The sequence below is a fragment of the Delphinapterus leucas genome, chromosome 10, assembly GCF_059928025.1.
Source record: "Delphinapterus leucas isolate spDelLeu-1000000601 "Yukka" chromosome 10, BTC_Dleu_Yukka2, whole genome shotgun sequence".
Classification (NCBI taxonomy): Eukaryota; Metazoa; Chordata; class Mammalia; order Artiodactyla; family Monodontidae; genus Delphinapterus; species Delphinapterus leucas.
Genome location: NC_143138.1, coordinates 32,297,915 through 32,310,051, shown reverse-complemented (window position 1 = coordinate 32,310,051; position 12,137 = coordinate 32,297,915). Strand labels below are relative to the sequence as shown.

Here is a 12,137-nt window from a genome sequence, read left to right as displayed (position 1 = left end):
TTTAGTGATTTAAAAAAATTTTTTTTAAATAATTTTTTGGAACAAGTTGCTTTTATTTTTTTTAATATTTATTTATTTAGGCTGCGCCAGGTCTTAGTTGCAGCGCGCGGGATCTTTGTTACGCCGTGTTTAGTTGCGGCATGTGGGATCCTTAGTTGCTGCATGAGGACTACTTAGTTGCGGCACGTGGACTACTTAGTTGCGGCATGCACTCATAGTTGCGGTGTGCATGTGGAATCTAGTTCCCTGACCAGGGATTGAACCCGGGCTCCCTGCATTGGGAGTGAGGAGTCTTACCAACTGGACCATCAGGGAAGTCCCCCTTTTAGTGACTTTTTTTTTTTTTTTTTTGCGGTACGCGGGCCTCTCACCGTTGTGGCCTCTCCCGTTGCGGACCACAGGCTCCGGACGCGCAGGCTCAGCGGCCATGGCTCATGGGCCCAGCCGCTCCGCGGCATGTGGGATCTTCCCGGACCGGGGCACGAACCCGTGTCCCCTGCATCGGCAGGTGGACTCTCAACCACTGCGCCATTTTAATTTTTAAATTAAAATTTTTGATTTATATTTCTGCTTCTTCTGAAATCTAGAATCCAGTATGTTTTCCTTTTTCTTTCTCCTCTAAACTTTTAACTGATGTAATATACATAAAGTATATAAATTGTACGTGTACACCTTGAGTGATTTCACAAAGTAAACCCACTTCTGTAAGCAGCACCCAGATCAAAAAATGTCAGAATTCTAGAAGCCACCCTTGCCTACCCTCCCAGTCATTATCTATTCCTCTCCCCGCTCTCCTATATAACCACTGTCCTGATTTCTATTTAGCTTATTTTTGAACTTTATAAAATTGAAATTATGCAGTATATACTTGAGTCTGGCTTCATTCACTCAACATTGTCTTTGTGAGATTCATACATTCTGTTGTATATAGTTGAGTTTCTGTAGTATTCCATTGTATGAATATACTACAATTTACCCATTCTACTCTTGATGGATATTTGGATTTCGTCCAGTTTTGGACCACTAAGAATAGTGCTGCTATGAACATTTTTGTAAATATCTTTTAGTGTGTGCATTTCTGTTGAGCATATGACTAGAAGTGCTCAGTTATGTGGTTTGTCTGTATTCAGCTTTAGTTTGCCTGTACTCAGCGTTAGTAGATACTACCAAAAGGTTTCCAAAAAGGGTATACTGATTTATAATTCCACTAGCGGTATATGAGAGTTCTAGTTGTGCCACTTTTTCAACACTTGCTTTTTTCTCTTTTGCTTTTTAGCCATTTTGATGAGTGTATAGTGATATCATATTATGGTTTTAGTCTGCATGTTCCTGGTGTTAATGAAATTGAGCACCTTTTTGTAAGTTGATGACCATTCTTCTTTCATGAAGTGCCTGTTTAAGTATTTGCCCATTTTTTTGGTTTAATTGTCTTATTCATCTATAGGACTTCTTTATGTATTCTGGATATGAGTCATTATCAAATATATGTATTGTAACATCTTCTGGTTTGTGGCTTGTTTTTCACTCTTTTTTTTTTTTTTAATTTTTTGGCCACACCGTGCGGCATGTGGGGTTCCAGTTCCCCAACCAGGGATTGAACCCGTGCCCCCTGCAGTGGAAGCGTGGAGCCCTAACCATTGGGCAGCCAGGGAATTCCCTTGTTTTTTACTCTCTTAATGGTGGATTTTGATGAATAGAGGCTCTTAATTTTAATTTGGTCCAGTTTGTCTTTTTTTTTCTTTATGGATAGTATTTTTTTAAGGTCTTCTTTACCTATTCAAGATCATGAAGAAACTCTCCTATATTATTTTAGAAGCTTTATTGTTTTGCCTTTTACATTTAGATTTACTATCCATTATGTGTGTGTCTGCAGGATGTGAGGTAGGGATCAAGATTCCTTTTTTTATTACATGAGTATCCAATTATAATATCCTTATTAAAGCTTTACTTTTTTCTATAAAGGTCTTGTGCATTCATTATGTTAGTTCCTAGATGCTTTAATTTTTTTTAATTGCCATTACGATTTTGTGTTTTTTTCTATTATAGTCTCCACTTGGTTATTGATGTGTAGGAGAATGATAAGTGATTTTTTTTTGGTAAGCTTATCTTTGTTTACTTTATCTGCCTGATAAAAACTTGAGATATAATCTGCATGAAAGTGCTTTAATAAAATGTACTTGATGGTTAAAAATATTTTCTTAGGGATTTCCCTGGCAGTTCAGTGGTTAAGACTACTGCAGGGGTCACGGGTTCAATCTCTGGTGGGGGAAGTTCTGCATGCTGTGTGGTGTGGCCAAAAAAAATTTTTTTCTTAGACTAGAATTAAATTAGGGCAATTAAAACTTGCTTTTAATCCGGGTCTTATTATTTTTTTAATCGAAATATTACGAAAGTGGAATTCAGCTGGAGCTCACAGAGCAAAGATTCTGCATCTAGAAGCTTTTTAACACCTTTTCACACACATTTTCTAGTACTTATGATAATGGCTATATTCAAAACAATGTATCTATTCTCCCCTTCATTTGTAACATGTACTTTAGCTTTATTTTGTAACATTATTCTTATTTATTTATTTTTAAAATTAATTTATTTTTTATTTACTTTTGGCTACATTGGGTCTTCACTGCTGCGCATGGGGTTTGTCTAGCTGGGGTGAGCGGGGGCTACTCTTCGTTGCGGTGCGCAGGCTTCTCACTGCGGTGGCTTCTCGTTACGGAGCACAGGCTCTAGGCACATGGGCTGTAGAGCACAGGCTCAGTAGTTGTGGCACATGGGCTTAGTTGCTTCGCGGCATGTGGAATCTTCCCAGACCAGGGATCGAACCTGTGTCCCCTGCACTGGCAGGCAGATTCTTGACCATTATGCCGCCAGGGAAATCCCAACATTATTCTTATTTAGAAGAGCTCTTTTAGTGAAAATCTTTGAATGTTGGACGTTAACCAAAAGGATACAAGTTAACTTCTTGGGGGACTTGTCAGGGCATATGTTATTACTTGTAGAAACAATACAGATTTGTTCAGAAAAAGCTCTAAGAGTGTTTAGCTTATTTCTAGTTACAGTGGTGAATTTTCCATGGGTTCCATGTTTTAAAGTAAGATGTAAGATACTAAAGTTTAGTTTTGCTGTCAACAGTTGTATGATGCCTTTTAACATGTTGTATTGAAGGGTAGAGGTGGAACTACCCAGGGAAACTTACGGGAAGGACCATTGAGGAATTATTTTATTTTCTGATCCTGATAGCTGAGTTTATCAAGGTGGAGGCTGCAGATCTTTTAGTTCTTTAGGGAGAATACAATGGACAATGTAATGTGCCACTCAAAGGAGGCAAAGTTATGGTACATTTGCCTTTATTGATTTATTATTATTATTCTGGGATCAGAGTAAGGAAGGGTTTTTTGGTTTTGTTTTTTGTGTTGTGTTTTTGTTTTTGTTGTTGTTGGGTTTTGGGGGGTTGTTTGTTTTTTGTTTTTGTTTTTTTTTTATTTTTCGCTGTGTTGGGTCTTCGTTGCTGTGCGAGGGCTTTCTCCAGTTGCGGCGAGTGGGGGCCACTCTTCATCGCAGTGTGCGGGCCTTTCACTGTCACGGCCTCTCCCGTTGTGGAGCACAGGCTCCAGACGCGCAGGCTCAGTAGTTGTGGCTCACGGGCTTAGTTGTTCCGCAGCATGTGGGATCTTCCCAGACCAGGGCATGAACCCGTGTCCCCTGCATTGGCAGGCAGATTCTTAACCACTGTGCCACCAGGGAAGCCCGGGGTTGTTGTTTTTAAAGGCAAATCTATTGATTATTTTTGACTGCATTGGGTCTTTGTTTCTGTGCGCAGGCGTTCTCTAGTTGTGGCAAGTAGGGGCTACTCTTCGTTGCGGTACGTGGGCTTCTCAATGCGGTGGTTCCTCTTGTGGAGCACGGGCTCTAGGCGCACGGGCTTCAGTAGTTGTAGCACGCGGGCTCAGTAGTTGTGGCATGCGGACCCTAGAGCCTGCGGGCTTCAGCAGTTGTGGCGCATGGGCTCAGTGGTTGCAGCGCACGGGCTCTAGGGTGCGTGGGCTTCAGCAGTTGTGGGTCACAGGCTTAGTTGCTCCGTGGCATGTGGGATCTTCCCAGACCAGGGCTCGAACCCGTGTCCCCTGCATTGGCAGGTGGATTCTTAACCACTGCACCACCAGGGAAGTCCTGTTATTGTTTTTTTTTCTTTCTTTCTTTTTTTTTTGTGGGGGGTCTTAGTTTTGTGTACTACATTTTACTGTGTAGCTAATTTTTTTAAATAAACATTTGGAATTGGTTTTATAATACTTTATTATTTCCTTCCTTCTGCTGGCTTTAGGATTTGTTCTTTTTCTAATTCTCATAGGTAGTAGGTTAGATTGTTTATTTGAGATTTTTCTGGGTTTTTCTTTGTTTTTTGGTTTTTTTTGGCTGTGCCACACAGTATGTGGAATCTTAGTTCCCAACCAGGGATTGAATCCATGCCCCCTGCAGTGGAAGCGCAGAATCTTAACCACTGGACCGCCAGGGAAGTCCCTGAGATTTTTCTTGTTTTTTTGAGGAAGGCCTGTATCTCTATGGACTTCCCTCTTAGGACTGCTTTTGCTGCATCCCATAGATTTTGTGTGGTTGTGTTTGGTTTTATAGTACTTTAAATTATTTGCTGTTTAAGGGTTTTTTTGAAGGCTATATGCCCTTTTGAAAATCTGTTGAAAGCTGTGGACCCTTGCTTGCCTCAGAAAAATACATATCTACATGTAAGACAGTTTTGCATGTAGTTTTCAGGAGATTCACAGACCCACTGAAACCTACATACCTCAGAATAAGAACTATTATTACACGCTACATTGGTTTTGGAGGGCAACTCATTGTTGAAGAGCTCTCTGGTGAAGATGATGGTACATACCTTTGTTGGTGGTCAAATGTTACTTCAAATGGACATGCTCCTCTTCTATACCTATCTTTCTTACATTTTTATATAAAATGCCAGTGTTTTAAAGAACTCTTATTTCTGTATGAGGAAATAAAAGGTATTCATATATGAAGGAAGAAGTTGCTTTATTGTGCCTAGTTTAAATATTAAGCTTCGAGATGCAGTGATGTCTTATTATTTAGAGTGCTCAGAACAGTACAATGTCTAGGAAATGATTTATGATGACATATCATACTCCTGAGTCTTCATATGATGTGTGTAAAAAAAAAAAGACCCTCATAACAGGAATTAGCTGATCTAAGTGCATATACCCTCCCAGAAATTGTTTTTCGTGGATGTGACATATTTTAAAGCTAGGAAAAAGAGTTGAGGTATTTGTGATGTTTTTATACTGAAGTTCCCATTCAACTTTACCATGGTGCCTCTTAATGGGTCCTACTCAGCCATGCTGCATTTGCAACTTTGTTTTTTCTGTTTCTGAAACAGTTATGTGTGTGGAAAGTTTAAGTAGAAAGATTAATTAAAAATAAAAGTTTAAATAGTAAGATTAATTAAAAATAACTCAAAAATTGTCAGAGTGAAAACTTACCCTTTGGGGCCATTTTGTAACGGGTTTGTGTTAGCTAAAGCACTCATTTGTTCTCCGTTTGCTTCCTCTTAATTCATTTATTTCTAAGCAAGTATTGAACATGTGAATGCATATAATAAGAAACAGTTGTGTAGTGGTATAAAAAAATATAAATCAACTGTCAGGGATTTCCCTGGAAGTCCAGTGGTTAAGACTCCGCACTTAAACTGCAGCGGGCATGAATTTGATCCCTGGTCAGGGAACTAAGATCCCCACATACCACCCGGAGCAGCCAAAAAAAAGATGATAATAATAATAAAAATAAAAAAAATAAATCAATCAACTGCCAGAGTTGAGAGCTGTAAGAGTTGGCTAGACTGCTTGCAGGCTTTGACGAAGTAAGCTGCCATATTGTAAGAGGGCCTTTGGAGAAGCCCCCATGGCTATGCTCTGAGAGCTGCTCTCTGCTGACAGCCAGCAAGAAAATGGGGACCTCAATTCTACAGCCACAAGATGATAAATTTATTTATTTTAATTAATTTATTTATTTTTGGCTGCGTTGGGTCTTCGTTGCTGCCCACGGGCTTTCTCTAGATGTGGCGAATGGGGTCTACTCTTTGTTGCTGTGTGTGGGCTTCTCATTGTGGTGGCTTCTCTTGCTGTGGAGCACGGGCTCTAGGGGCGTGGGCTCAGTAGTTGTTGTGGCTCACGGGCTCAGTAGTTGTGGCTCACCGGCTCTAGAGCGTAGGCTCAGTAGCTGTAGCGCACAGACTTAGCTGCTCCGTGGCATGTGGGATCTTCCCGGACCAGGGATCGAACCCACGTCCCCTGCCTTGGCAGGCGGATTCTTAACCACTTTGCCACCAGGGAAGTCCCCAAGATGATAAATTCTGCCAACAACCAGAGGGAGCTTGGAAGGCACTAATCAGCTCATAGCACAGAGGAAGGTACACCCGTTACCAGTATAGGGACTTCTCTTTTGTAGTTATGGTCTCTAGAGTTGTGGGCCATAGCTAGAGGTTTATCAGTTTAATTCCGAAGTTTTGGCACAAATTACCAGTGCTCACTCTTAGAACAGTTCTAGTCAAATGCAGGTGACATGCCCATGTTTATAGAAAATCCTAGGGAACCTACTCCCCCCCCAAAAAAGAACCTAGAATAAGTGAGATTAGCAAGGTTGCAGGGGACAAAGTCAATATGCAAAAATTGGTTGTATTTCTATATATTAAAATTTAAAATGGGAAGTTGACATTTAAAAAGCAATAGCATTAAAACCATAAAATTATTAGAGATATATTTAACAATATATGTGGAAAAACTAGTTCAGTGAAAACTACAAAACATCACTAACAAATTAAAGATGAAATCAATGAAGAGACCATGCTCATGGATTGAAAGATTAAATAATATTAGAGTTCAAATCTCCCCAAATTGACCTACAGATTCATTGCATTCCCTCCAAAATCCCAGCAGGATTTTATAGAAATTGATAAACTGATTGTAAAATTTGTATGGAAATGCAAAGGATGTGGAATAGGCAAACAATTTTGAAAAAGAACTAAGCTGGAAGACTTAACACTACCTGATTTTTAAGAGTTAACTATAAATTTATGGGGACTTCCCTGGTGGTCCAGTGGTTAAGATTTCGCGCTTCCACTACTAGGGGCATGGGTTTGATCCCTGGTGGGGGAACTAAGATCCTACATGCCGCACGGTGCAGCCAAAAACAAACAAACAAAAACCGCAAACAAAGAAGTTTGAGGTGGCCTAGGCAAGAATGAAGAAAAGCTGAATAAAATACAGTGGGTTGCAATGGATATGTGAAATATTTTGAAGTGGGCTTTGGTAACTAAATAACTATAATAAAGGGGAATAAAAGAAAAGAAGCCAAGGGACTTACCTGGTGGTGCAGTGGTTAAGAGTCCTCCTGCCATCGAAGGGGACATGGGTTCGAGCCCTGGTCCATGAAGATCCCACATGCCAAGGAGCAACTAAGCCCGCGTACTGCAACTACTAGAGCCCGCGCTCTGCAACAAGAGAAGCCACCGCAATGAGAAGCCCGCACACCTCAACGAAGAGTAGCACCCGCTTGCTGTAACTAGAGAAAGACCGTGTGCAGCAACGAAGACCCAAGGCAGCCAAAAATAAAAATAATTAATTAATTAAAAAAAAAGAAGCCAATATTAGATTTTAAACCTTTAAGAGAAATAGGGAGTTGTTTGGGAAAGAGAACCTTTGGGGAGGAAGATATAATAAAGGTTGACTTTAGTAGTATTTTGTTTGATACTGTAATGAAAAATTCAAGAAGACTTTTTCTGTAGGGAGGTAGAAATAAGGGATTAAAGTTAAGAGTTTGGGGATAGAGATTAAGATTTGCATGTACTTAGCATAAACAATTTGAAACATAAGCCAGTACCAGTTTACCAAGAGAAAAAGCATATATACAGAGAAGAGGAGAACGTTGCTCCGTATCTGCAGTTACGGTGTTAGAGGAGGGAGATAGACCAGCAAAGGAAAGAAACAGCAGCCCTCAATAGCTGGAAAATACTTCCTTCTATGTGCTCATCTTCCTCCTCTTCTCCATATATGTGACCCTTCACTCTGCCTTTCCAAGATATTTTGAATTTTCTTGCCTTGTTCATACCTCATTACAGCCTCTTTAAAACAGCATGTGTATATTTCCTAACTTCCTTGTTATATAATACTTTTAAAATGTTTTTCAAAACTGTGACTAGTTCTAAATTGGATAGTAAGGTATTTTCAAAGCCCTAAGGTACAAAGCTACTTCTAATTTAAATAGTTTGTCAAGAGAATAAATCTTCTAGTGCCTCTGATTGGACTTAAGCTATTCAACTGGAACCAGTCTCTAAAAATACATAAATGCTAACAAGTTTATACTGAAGCGTGTGATAATTCTGAGTATTTTCTAATTGAGTAACTTAATAGAATTCTTGGTGATGTGCAAGGGAAGTTGGAAGAAGAAAGTTCAAAAACTGGAGAGAGAAAACAGATGTACTTTTAAATCATTACTCATGAAAGACAATACAAAATATTTGTTGCTTATTAGAGCTTATAAGGTTCAGCCAATGCTGGGAGATAAGGCTGCTAGAATTGGTATGAAGGAGAAATTTATCTCTGTTGTGATACTGAATAGTCTTCTAAAACGGCTGCCATTTTTGGTGAAAACCTACATATGTAAAGTACCTGAAATCTAAGCATCTCTGCATTAGATAACACAAATAAAACCCTGATTTTTTAAAAAAAGAAGTCTAACTGTTACCTCTCAACTTTTCAGAGGAAATGCGAAAACAAGGCTTATTGCAATGGCTTGATTCTCTTCAGACTGATAACACCACCTCTCCAGACCTACAGCTCACTGTGGGAGCAGTGATCGTGGAGGAAATGAGAGCAGCCATAGAGAGGCAGACTGGTTTTCAGTGTTCAGCTGGGATTTCACACAATAAGGTGAAGGCTAATAGTAGATTTCGAAGAGAAACACAGATATCTGTAGTTAAACACAGCAGGCATAGAAACAAACAAAAAAAAGAAAAACAAAAACAAAACAAAAAACAAACAGCCAGGATAGATATGAGTGGGCATTTAAATCATTACACATATACTTTGAAATGGGTTTCTACTTAAACTTCACGGTGAAGACCACATAAAAACCTAAGTAATTCTTTATCATGGGAATTGACATTACACATGTACTTTCCTAAGAAGCAGGCTGAAAATTTTGCTGGAAATGGTTATTTACATAGTTGTATCCACAGTATTTCCTTAATGACTGAACTATCCAAAGAAAGGAGGAGGCAGGACTTCCCTGGTGGTCCAGTGGTTGGGACTCGGCGCTTTCACTGCCGGGGGCCCTGGGTTCAATCCCTGGTCAGGGGACTAAGATCCTGCAAGCAAACAAAGAAAGGAGGAGGCTAGTAGGAACCTATTTCTTTCCTTTTCGGTTGCTGAATTTTCTAGTATTATCTCACTTCTTATGTGGAGTTCTGGGTGTTGTTCTGTGCTTTTTGATTAAACTGCAGTGTGGCCCTGGGATCTTCATCCCCTTTGGTGTAGACTCAGTAGTTGGGCAGTGGCTGATTATTCCTAGTTACTACCTTTTCTCCCTCACTCAAGAAGAGGAAAGTTCTGCACTGCTCAGCTTGTGGGATCTTAGTTCCCCAACCAGGGATTAAACCCCAGCCCACGGCAGTGAGAGCACCGAGTCCTAACCACTGGAGCGCCAGGGAATTCCCAAGAAGAGGAAAGTTGCCAAACTGCTCAGTAGAGTTTTTGGTTGTTTTTTTTTTCTGGTTAGGTGGAGGGAGGGGAAACAAAAGTCTCAATGTAATAATTTAAACTAGACTAAATGTGGCCTAGTAGAAGTTTCAGGGAATCTCCAATGAATTTGAAGAGTGATTTTATATTTTTCCTACCAATTATAAGTTGTTAAATGATACCACTGAAGTACCTTATTCTTTGAAAAGACTTCTCAAGGGTTTTTTCATTTTGAAGTCTTATTTAATATAAGATGTTTGCTATTGGACAATGACTTCGAGCCCAGTCTTTGTCACAGATGCTAAATGATGGTAATCTGTATTAAATCCGGGACTCAGAATGGACTAACCATTAATCAAGAAATGTATATAAATGGAGTAGGGTAAAATGAGTTTGTTTTAGCATTTTCATATGGACATGCTAAGAAATGCATCTTAAGTCTCTTCTGTAGCTTCTCTACCTTTTCACCCTCTTGAAATAGGAAAACCTTAAGGAATAGATGAGGGTGGAATAAATGACTAAAGAAAGACTGAGAATGGAAGATGTGGAAAGAACAATGAGGATAATGATAGTGGGTCATGTTTTCCACTGTGGATATTGTGGGACACCAAGCTTTGGAGATGTCTTGAGTTTCTGGTTTTGTTTTTGTTTTTAACGTGGAAACCATTAGTTACAGCCCTTAAGCTGTGCCGTGTATATGCGTGTATATGTGTGTGTTAATATTCACCAACTCTGTGTGTGGGTGTTGACAGTAATGGGGTTTTTATACTTTCCATGCTCCAGGTTCTGGCAAAGCTGGCCTGTGGACTAAACAAGCCCAACCGGCAGACCCTGGTCTCACATGGGTCAGTCCCACAGCTCTTCAGCCAAGTGCCTATTAGCAAAATGTAAGTATTCAGGGAGCACCTTAGATTTCACTTCTATATATGTGAAGGCCGTCTCTGGTTGTAGTTTCTTCTGTTCCTTAAGGATTGGAGCCAGGGAAAATAGGTACCATGGGGACAGGAGGGAGATGACACAGAAAATTTTACAAACATGCTGAGATTTTTTTCTTAATGAACTTTCAATTCCGGATTATCTGTGGAAGATACTTAATCCTGAATTTTAAAAAAATGAACTGTTTTTTAGCCATATGTTTAACTTCCTTCTAGGTTTTTTACTCAAGCCTGTTACTAAATAACAAATAGGAATTTTACTTCTTTTCTTTGTTCTAGTAGCGTATCAAGCTGTTCAGGGCTACTGAATTGCTCCCAAATAAAATTAATAACTAGGTTGTGCATACCAATAGTGTGTCCTTGACACGGGCTTATAATATTGTTGAAGGGACAAGATATATCTGTTCAAAGCAATAGTGAAAGTGCTATCATCAAGACTATATGTGAGTAACTGCTAAATGAATTGTACAGGTAGTTACCAAAGTTCATAAGAGTCATCTGAGAAGGACTTATGAAAAAGGCATGGGATTTTGTTTTGAGATTGGCACAATTCAGAGAGTCAGATGAGAATAGAAGAGAAATACCAATTTGGAGACTGTTTTGAGCACCAAGAGGGAGAAAATATATTTCCAGTGAACTGGGACCATATTGAGGAAGATAAGTGATGGAAAAAGGACTGAACAGAGAGGTTGAGGACAGATTATTAGACATCTCAAAGGCCAAGCTGAAGAGTTTTTTTTTTTTTTTTACTATATTCTTAAATATAAAATGTTTTAGCTATGGAAGGAGTTTGTTTTGGAGGTGGAATTTTAATCCCTAAATGGGACAGTAGATCCTGTACAATTGAAAGTTTTATACACAGTTGACTTGATAACTAATTAATGACTTTACCCTTGTGTTTATGCTATGGTTAGTCTTCTTGCCAGGCCCTAACTTCCAGAGTACTGAATTCCCAGAGTCGTCTAGTCTTATGCTAGAAAATCAATAGTTTACAGGACCAGTGTGTGTTCTCATTTTCCCTGAACTTTCTGGAGAGCTTCTTATACAGGCAAAATGTTTTGCATCTACTGCTAACTAGATATTTATGATGTGACCTATAAATCTTTTGTCTTTTTTTGGTTGTTGTTAGCCGTAGTCTTGGAGGAAAGCTAGGGGCTTCTGTCATTGAAATCCTGGGGGTAGAATACATGGGAGAACTGACCCAGTTCACTGAATCCCAGCTCCAGAGTCATTTTGGGGAGAAGAACGGGTAAGTGATTCCTAATACTTTTCAATCATAACCTTTATGGATATGCTAAATTCAAATGTAGACAAGAGCATCAGGTAAAATCTAGACCTATCTTTGGGTTAATATTTGCTCCTCGAGGTAATTGCATTGGTCCTTTTGCTTTAAAATATTAAATCATTATAACCTATTAGTCTAGTTTTTTTCACGTGCCTAAATAGG

The 12,137-nt window shown here is 39.3% G+C and overlaps 1 protein-coding gene across 3 annotated transcripts in view; it reads left to right on the top strand.

Annotated features, from left to right (window-relative positions):
* Positions 1 to 12,137, top strand: part of POLH (DNA polymerase eta) — a 31,493-nt gene that overhangs the window by 10,823 nt on the left and 8,533 nt on the right. For all 3 annotated transcript variants that reach the window (XM_030759645.2, XM_022581997.3, XM_022581999.2), the window contains exons 5-7: positions 8,779 to 8,948; positions 10,539 to 10,642; positions 11,820 to 11,939. In XM_030759645.2, coding sequence (XP_030615505.1) covers positions 8,779 to 8,948; positions 10,539 to 10,642; positions 11,820 to 11,939 — 394 coding nt within the window. The remainder of the gene's footprint in view (positions 1 to 8,778; positions 8,949 to 10,538; positions 10,643 to 11,819; positions 11,940 to 12,137) is intronic.